We start from the raw sequence: 9,694 nt of genomic DNA, 5'->3' as shown, positions 1-9,694 counted from the left end.
TATAACACTCGGCTCCGGTGGGCAGAGAGCTATACCCTCACCGATTCCCCCATGACGTCAGTTACGATGATGACGGGCGATTCTGCCCCGGTTGACCAATCAGGAGACTCGCAGGCACACCAGCCTCTGTCGTAGCTTTTTTCATTCATAAAAATACCGCATTTTTTCACCCCGCCCACTGCGACGGCGGGAGAGAGAGAAAGAGAGAGAGAAAGGACAGAGAGTTATCAATTGGCCTTGTTAAAGGCAGCCCTTGCGTGAACCAAAAGACACAGTCAGGGGTTTTATTAAAAATCTTTAAATATTACAACTAGTTGACTAACACACACAGCACAGCACACATAATGCACGCACCAAGGGTGTGTTTTGCATGCGCGTGTCCGAGTGAGTGTGATGGAGAGTGAGTGTGAGCGTGAGTCACTGCTGTCCATGGTGCTGAAAAACTTGATGGTGACGTCAGTTGTGCCGCACTATTGGGGTGCGTGACACGATTATTGCTTTCACAAAATCACATTAGTTCATCTATAACCTTGACTAAGCTAAATGTATCATGTCGCATGCACGCACGCACACACAGCTGCCTAATTTAACATTTATTATAATACGCTGCTGTTCGGATGCCTGAAGGTTATACATCTGAGCTATGACATAATTTCCCTGCAGATGAAGGAGATTATGGCGCTTCCCGGCAGGATTCGGCGCGTGGGCGTCGCAGTGCTCGCGTGGCTCTGCATGTCAATGAAGCAGGTGGGCGCGCGCTACAAAACGGGGAAACTCTCCTGTTCTCTATAAAAGGGCTTCCGGTGGTCACCAGCTGGAGGAATTTAGGGAACACTGTATTTTACAGTGTCCTTGTTATGTTACATGTACTTACCATGGTAATAACAGTAAGATATGCATAATTACATGCAAATAACCCTCAACCAAATACTAATCGCAATAGTAAGTACATGTAGTTGCTTAATATTACTCAGTACTTAAATATATAATTACACTGTAACAATGACCCCCTTAAAATAAAGTGTAACCCCCTTAAGATACTGACTGATGATGCATACTGAACAATCTGTCGAGCAATCCTGTTTTTAAGAAATGCTATGATTGACTATGGTTGCTGGAAACATCCAGCTGAGTTGTGGAACATGATGGTTTCTAACTGGTTTAAGCTGGAAATTAGCTGGCACTATTTAAAACATAAATTGGTTGGCTACCTTAAGCTGTTATGGAATGTATTTGTACCTTATGGTCATCGACTAAGCCAGGTTCAGTTAGGGCATTCTTATAAACATGCCTTAGAAAAAAACATTTCTGCTGTGCATCTTGAGACAAAACAATGGCATTTACATATTTTAAGATATGTCAGTGCAAGTTGCTTTCAGTTATAAACAGCTCAAACATGCATTTTAGTCCGGGACTAGTTTAAGCCTTGTCTGTGAAACCGGGAGTATGTATTATAGCTGGTTTGTTGGCACAATAGTCTACAAGTTTACGCCAGCTAATTACTAGGTTAGACCAGCTATAAACTAGTTACACTGAAAAAAAAAGATAGAATAACAAATACATCAGAATTAACAAACTGTAATATTATTTGAAATCACTGAATCAACATTAGAGAATACAAGACTAACAACTGCATCATGTTCCTAAACACAGCGAACAGTTTTCCAGGATTTCCATCTGGGTGCACCTTTAGTGTTCGCTTTATCAAACCTGTACAAATCAGTTTAGTAACCATCTACGTAATGAGCAATAAAAGAGCATTGGCCTAATGCACTTATGTGTCAGTCTGCACCAAGCAAACACACAGCAGAAGCTCATTTCTGAGGTTCCCTGAGATTATGTCAATGAGAGGAATAAGAGGACAGACACTATTTAACATTCTAGCGTTGTATCTCCTTGTCCTCGGTTTCGGCGGGAAGTCTGTGTGTGTGTGTGTGTGTATGTGTGCGTGTGTGTGTGTGTGTGGTGGGGGGTGTACTGCGGAATTTCTCCCAGTTACCTAATATCTGCAGAGCGCATGCGCGGCTTTATCTCTGCACCTTTAGTTCTCCCTAGAGGAGGACGCCCACTCTCTCTCTCTCTCTCTCTCTCTCTGTCTCTCTCTCTCTCTCTCTCTGTCTCTCTCTCTCGCTCGCTCTCTCTCTCTGTCTCTCTGTCTCGCTCTCTCTCTCTCTCTGTCTCTCTTTCTCTCTCTCTCTCTCTCTCTGTCTCTCTCTCTCTCTCTCTCTCTCTCTCTCTCTCTCTCTGTCTCTCTTTCTCTCGATCTCTCTCTCTCCACACAACTTGGTTTACAGAGTGATTGTGAGATTCTCAGTGGGTTTTAATTGAACGGTGGGTCGGCACTGGATTTAATGTAAAAGCAAATGCTGACCTGATTTGCAAAGATCCCAGATGTGTGAAATGATGTGGTACTGATAGTGGTGACTGCTTCCTCCTACGGCATTGACCTCCTGCACCTACACACTCATGACATCATCACCTCCTCTGCTCAGTTCATGATGTTGTGACTTTAATGCTCATCCTGGAGGACGGTGAGGATGCAGAGGGATAGAGAAAGGGGAACTTGTTACGTAACTGAGCCAAAGTCTCAGTCTCTCCTACTCTGAGTCTGTCCCTCCAATTACATTTAAAATATACACCAAATATATGTTGCACAAAAGCATACCGTTTGTTTAAACCGTCAAATGCCATAATATATTACAAAATGCACTTCAGGGGGCACAAAAATATAAAGATGTAACAATGCATCTGGTACATTACTATAATATTATAGCTATTTTATGCAAATGCTATTTATTTTCTTATATAATAATTACACTCAGTTGCACATGAGGTAGTTTTAAACACTTGTCATCATGACAAATTTATTCAAACATACATAATTAACAGGAAATACCCTCCTCTAGTGTTTTTATAGTTCACTAATGATCTGCGAATATTGGATAATTTGACACGTGTTTCCCTGTTGATTGACACGATATAAACCGGCTTTTTAAACCGATCTTTGTAAACAATCGGCTGATAGCCAATAAATCATTGCTTTTATCAGCCGATATATACATATATATTGGACAGTATAAATGTATACAGAATGAAAATATACTCAAAAATGGCCAAAAAATACATTTAAGTAACTAAACCTTATTGAAAATAAAATATATTTATGTTAAAATCTACATTAGCAATATATTTTGGCCATTTTTGTATATTTTGAAACATAGTGACATTCCTGTTGGCCATCATTTGTGTTTTTTTCTTTTCCCTCTTGGTCTGTGTTTGTGTGTTATATATATAAATAGGCCATTGGCATCCACACAGGCTTTTACCCTTACGCTACAAATTACAACTGTATCCCAAAAGCTTTTCTGGGCCCCCAGAGAGATAGACGGACAGAAAGGAGGTGGACAGAACCAGTACGGACCTGAATCTGTTGGGTGAGGTGGGACACATTTCTGCAGTCTGCTTGTGAAAAGGCTAAATTTCTTCAGCGGTGTGGATATCAAGACATGGTCATTTGCCATTTGGTTGCCATGTTACCTGGCTCACATTACACACCTTCCAGTCCCACTGAATCAAAGTGCATGACGTCAACACACACTCACACACACACACTCCTCACAGTTCACAACGACCTTTCATCTGGAGGACACAGACATTTAGGACTGGATGTTAGCTTGACAGGCACGTGTGCGTTTATGACTCCTACTCTTTAAGTTTTTAGTTTTAGGCTTTTTCTGGGGCGAGGAAAAGTTTTTTGTGTGTTTCTCAGTTCATCAGGTGTTTCACTTTCAGCCTGTTGGCTTGTTCAGCTGAGTAAGTCTGACTATAAGTTAGACTGATTCATTATTATAGGTGGAATCATTGTCGATTTGTCGAGGATGAGGTGTGTGTCGGCCGCACTCTGTGGGATTGTACTTCTAACGCAGGTTATTATAACCAATTCACAAGAATCAGGTACGTGTAGGAGTTTGTATATGTATGCTGAAGTGTTTTCCCTTAAACATCTTTTGATCCGTGAATTCAGCCATGACGTTCATTTGCAACTTTGATTAAACTTTTATTTTAATCATATATTTATAAGAAAGGAACAAGAAATGTTAGTAATAGCTTAAAATTGTATTTTTAAAACATTAATCTTTGTAATTTCTAAGCCTTTATTAAAAAGTCTGTTTTGTTCAGTTGCATTTGAGTGTTTGCTGCTGAATGAGACTTAACATTAAGAGATTATTTTGTATAAATTAGCATGTCGTGCTTAATTGATAACATTTCTAACTTCCCTCTCAAACTTAAGGGCCTGGTTTCACAGACAGGGTTTAGATTAAGCCAGGATTAGGCCTTAGTTCAATTAGAACATTTAAATAGCTTTTTTTTTAAACATGCCTTAGATACAACATTACTGGTGTGCATCTTGAGACATAACAATAGCACTGACATATTTAAGGATCAGTGCAAGTTGCTTTCAGTTAAAACATGCGTTTTAGTCTGGGACTAGCTTAAGCCTCGTCTGTGAAACCAGGGGACGAAGTGTTATGTGAGCAGGTGAGGTGAGAATATAAGCTTACATCTTTTATCTCTTGATGGATTGACAGATGATTCGCTCACTGGGGGCTGTTCTCAGTTTGACTCGTGTGATGGCTGCATCAGCGGAGACCCGGCCCTCAACCTGACTCGATGTGTCTGGCAAAGCTGTAATGACGGTAAAAGAACACATGTCGCATATGAGTTTGACTGTATTCTCCTGTGCAATGTCTCTGTTGTTTATGCACACATACATACAGAGGATCCCAGTGACGGACATGCGATCCGAGCCGCGGAGAGCGAGCTCAGGAACAACCCGGTGAATTATTGAAACGCAGGCAGTTACAGCTGCCGTCCACACAGACATCAGACTCAGTAAATAATTCAACACCATTATCCACCCTCCTGGAAATAAGTGTAAGGGAGACATAAAGAGGGAGGGAGAGAGAGAGAGAGAGATGTTCAACAAGAAGTAGCATCTTTTAGTCTATTCATGCTCTGTTGCCATGGCAACCATTTCTGTAACACAGTCTCTTTCTCTCTCATATCTAAAATACAACTATAGGCTTACATGCTGCCTATACCCACCCAGCTGTACAGAAACACAACTTAACTATTTAAAGGAATAGTTCACCCAAAATGCAAATGCTGTCATCATTTACTCACCCTCAAGGTGTTTTAAACCTGTACGAGTTTCTTCTGCTGAAAACAAAAATATATTTTGAGGAATGTCTGTAACCAAACAGTTTATGGTCCCCATTGACTTCCATAGTTTTTTTTTTTTTTTTTTTTCCATGGCCTACTATGGAAGGGGTCATCAAATGGGTTTGGTTACAGACATTGGTCAAAATATCTTATTTTGTTTTCAACAGAACAAAGAAACTCATACAGGTTTGGAATAATTTGAGGGTAAGCAATGACAAAATTTAAATTTTTTGGGTGAACTATCCCTTTAAGGACGTGTTTTAGGGTAGTGCTGCCCATTGGACAAAGCGTAACGGCCAACCTTGATAACCAATCACGTTACAGCCTTGGCGTCATTGAATTTCTCTCAGAGTTGTGCGACAGTCAATCACTGTTTGCGGATACTATAGAAATGAATGAGAAATGCCGCAAATGGAATCCTACCTGTCGCAAAATAGTCAGCAACTTATCTTATAAAGTAGCTTTATATATTCGTGTTTTTTGCGTAAACACTAATGTTTAATGGCAAACACGTAGCCGCTATAGCTGTTTTCCTACAAAAGTAGGTTATTCAGTGTAGCGAAGCCTCTCCTCTATTGACATCCATTAAAAAAAAGAAAAAGTCGTCCTCTGGCCTCCTTCCCTGTGTACTGTATTTTTTGCTAGCTTTGTAGGCTTGCCTTAACGTGTAAAAAATGTGTTTAATTTTCAGGAAATGACACAAGATGCATGTCTGACACTGAAGACTCTGGAGGCTGCTCCATCTACAATGAGACCGGCATGTGTCAAAGTGAGCAACAAACTGATAATCACAACCTGTGTACATTTGCAAATGAATGTTTTATAAAAGGAGTGTGTTGATATGTATGTTTTGTCTGTTACAGCAGCAGATGGTGGGTCCGGCGTCGGTGGAGGCAAAGGTGAGGCATTTCACTTTCTCTGTATAAATCCTCACATGTCTGTGTTTTTGTTGTTTACTGAATTCTCTTTTTCATTCTGTGTCTTTACACACTCTCACACACAGATAACACGAGCTCTGAGTTCTCTCAGGCATCATTTGACCTGTCCAGCTTCATAGGGGGAATCATCCTGGTGCTGGTGTTGCAAGCTGGGGCTTTTTTTGCCATGCGGTTCCTCAAAACGAAAGACAGCACCTATGAAACTATGTGAGCAATATGCATTTATTAAGTGAAATTTCGTCCTTCAATATTTAATGCAGTGTGTGTAGGGCATGCACATGCAGAGTGATTTGCTCTGTAGATCAGTAACTGTTTCCCCCTTCTCTTACAGTGATCAACCTCAGTGAGAAAAGGAGTCGTGAATGAGAGAGGAAATTACAAAACTAAACATAAAGAGAAGCAGATATTCAAGGGAATAGATGTTGCGTTGGCGAGAAGTCTATAGACACTGGTTTCTCTTTTTGATGGTCCTAAAACATTATTAACCTTTTAATTGCTTTGGTTAAAATTAGCACCAGTTCTTGAATGACAAAAACTATATTTGTGTGTGTGTGTATATAAGAGAGAAATGAGGAAAGAAAACAATATAGACGTGATATTAGAGGATTATTCACATTTGAATGTAGGTTTATGATGGTGTGTGTTCATATATGTTTAAGGTGATTTAAATCTCTTTGGTTTGGCTCCGTTTCTGTTTGTTATATTGATTTGAAAAATTGTTGACCTACTCTGTTTCATATTTTGATTAATTGCATGCCCTTTTATTTGCTTTTTATTAAATGTTATGTTTTGTAGTTAGTTACCTGGACTCATGTAGCACTGAGTTTGTTATTCCTTTTATGAATAATGAAGCAATAAAGTAATTAGACTCTGGGATGTTATACAGCATTAATCCTATAGGTGTCAGTAGATTGCAGTTATTAACCAACACAAGATAATGGGGCAGATTTTGGACCCTATTCTCCCCTTCTGACAGTCCTAGGTAAAGTCCCGATTATCTTGATGGTTCTGCAGATTATTTGATCAGATCGTCCTGTGGTGTGAGGTGTGTTAAGAGTGGCTGAATCTTCTCAGAAGAACGTCCCTCAACTTAAGCACCTGTATGAGTTTCTTTCTTCTGTTGAACACAAAAGAAGATATTTCGAAGAATGTTGGTAATCAAACATTTGACGGTCGCCATTCAAAATATCTCCTTTTGTGTTCAACAGAAGAGAGAAACTCATAAAGGTCTGGAACAACACAAGGGTGAGTAAATGATGACAGGATCTTCATTTTTGGGTGAACAATCCCTTTAAGCTGCTCCTTGTTGACCTCCAATAGGATATTAATGAGCCAGGAGGATGCATTATTAATAAAACACTTATAATTAATAACATATGTTGTGTTTTTGACAATATCTGAAACGGCTATTTTCTCTTTAATCCACTTTCAACATAAATTGAATAGACCCTAACCCTATATATATATATATATATATTACCATAAATTTAATGGGACATGTTTACAGTGCACATGACAGTCTGAATTTAAAGTTTTCCTCTTCTCACGTTAGGCTTCTTCTCTCATTCTCCTGTGTAGGATTTACAGGCACACATTTTACACACTTACCATACACACACACACACATTAAATCCACACACACTCGCATATTATTTAAGTAGTTTCCTTACAGTGACTCAGGCTGCAGGATTGCCAAATGAATAAAGAAACGTTATCAGCATGATGATATAAAATTGTACATTTCTCATCTATTACCACCCTTTGCTACTTATACCAACACTGGAAACAAGTGCAGTTAAATAGCAATATATGTGGGGTGAGCATATGTGACTATTTCATTGCAATTAATATTGCATCAAGACAGGGTTATTATCAATGACTTCTGTTAACTGAACTTAAAGGAACACGTCAACTTTTTGGGACTTTAGCTTATTCACCGTATCCCCAAAGTTAGGTAATCCCATACATACCCTTCTCATCTCCGTGCGTGCCGTAACTCTGTCTGACTCACGGTTAGAAGATGGCTGTGTCTCATGTGACCTTGTTATTCGTACACGCTGTGACTATACAAATCACAACATGTAAATAGGAAAATGTTGGCATTATTTTGCACTTATTGGGAGCAGTATGCTAGCTGGAGCCATTTACATCCAGTCTTTGTGCTAAGCTAGGCTAGCGGTGGGTGCGTCAGACAGAGTTACGGCACACACCGAGATGAGAAGTGTATGTATGGACTTATCTAACTCTGGGGGATACGGTGAATAAGCTAAAGTCCCAAAAAGTCGGCGTGTTCCTTTAAGCTGAAATAAAATAAAATACAAATATTCTTTGAAAAAACTTGCCTATGATGCCTATAAATAAACTAAAATAAGTTGAAGTTGAAGCTCTAAAATTATTAACTGGAAATAAAACTAACTAATACTGAAACTGAAAAAAAAACCTAAAAAAAACTAAATAGCAGTATAAAAAATAAAATAAATGGAAGGACAAAAGCACATAAAGGAATTACCAAAATTAAACAAAAATGAACATAATAACAGTTACAGTTAATTCAGGATTAATTCAAAATAGATGCAGGCTATGAAATAATACACGTTCATTGTGGAATGTTACCCGAGAGATAAAGAAGGAGAGAAATAGAAAGAAAGTGTTGAAAAATGCCATTGAGGTCTTGAGTCTGATATGGATACGATGAACCCAGTTGTCCAGGGAGACTAAGCTCAGGTAGAAAGGAAGATAATCTTAAAGCAGAGCCCGAAGAAGAAATGTTACAGTTACAATCTTCTTTTATCCTTTCCTTGACCATGTGACTAAAACAACAAGACATCCAAACTTCCCCCACCACACTAAAGGTGTGCAGCAAAACCCCCGATGTCTAGCTCTAGATCACTCTCAGTGGCTGTATGAATACTCACATGTTCACATTTAAGAGATACATATCTCACTGGTGTTTTTGTTAGATGCTTTTCTAGAGGCAGTGCTCGTAAGACATAAGATATGAGATTTGTTCTTTGTTCTGAAGGTGTCAAAACCACAAAACTGTCTGTCTACATTTTTTCTCTATCCAAGCAGCTGAAGCATTTGACCGGTCACGCTGACCTAGCCGTGTGACATAACGGATATATTTTGACCTTTTCTTATCTGGCATAAACACAGCTTTGTGAGGATGTAAGTTTTCTTGTATTTCTTGCGTTATTCGCTTCGGCTGTCCATCTTCTTGCTCTCTGCTAAAGGAGATTATTATACTCGGATCTCCCAGACTCAAAGTCTGAATTTTTATTTTTACTCGTTTCATTTCAACACCGTAGCCTGCTCAATTATTAAAGTTTGATTATTATTTACTTACTCAATGTTCATTTGTTATTAATGTATTCCTTATTTTTCATCTCTTTCAGCTGTGCAGATGTCTCTTGTTTTTGCTCACTGGGTGGAGGTGTAAGACTCGTCTAGACGGATGCAGACGCTAATAATCGGCAGACACATTCTCTCTGACTGTTGACCTCTGCAATGATTCAACATCAAAAGTACTCTAT

The 9,694-nt window shown here is 39.1% G+C and overlaps 1 protein-coding gene across 1 annotated transcript; it reads left to right on the top strand.

The window, feature by feature from the left end:
• Positions 1–3,664: 3,664 nt before the first annotated feature.
• On the top strand, positions 3,665–6,964 carry cd164l2 (CD164 sialomucin-like 2). Its single transcript, XM_084424768.1, has 6 exons — positions 3,665–3,954; positions 4,590–4,697; positions 5,915–5,992; positions 6,090–6,122; positions 6,227–6,368; positions 6,493–6,964. The coding sequence occupies exons 1-6, from the start codon at positions 3,879–3,881 to the stop codon at positions 6,506–6,508; spliced, it is 453 nt and encodes a 150-aa protein (XP_084280894.1). The 5' UTR covers positions 3,665–3,878; the 3' UTR covers positions 6,509–6,964.
• The last annotated feature ends 2,730 nt before the right edge of the window (positions 6,965–9,694 follow it).

Source organism: Rutilus rutilus, assembly GCF_951802725.1.
Source record: "Rutilus rutilus genome assembly, chromosome: 11".
Classification (NCBI taxonomy): domain Eukaryota; kingdom Metazoa; phylum Chordata; class Actinopteri; order Cypriniformes; family Leuciscidae; genus Rutilus; species Rutilus rutilus.
The sequence above is the reverse complement of the archived record's forward strand: the minus strand, read 5'-3'. Positions and strand labels throughout refer to the sequence as shown.

Excerpts from the sequence above, each read along its gene's own strand:
- cd164l2 (XM_084424768.1), top strand. The coding sequence starts at position 3,879 with ATGAGGTGTGTGTCGGCCGCACTCTGTGGGATTGTACTTCTAACGCAG. Across the intron at positions 5,993-6,089 it reads TGAGACCGGCATGTGTCAAA|CAGATGGTGGGTCCGGCGTC; the intron begins GTGAGCAACAAA and ends CTGTTACAGCAG. Across the intron at positions 6,123-6,226 it reads CGGCGTCGGTGGAGGCAAAG|ATAACACGAGCTCTGAGTTC; the intron begins GTGAGGCATTTC and ends TCTCACACACAG.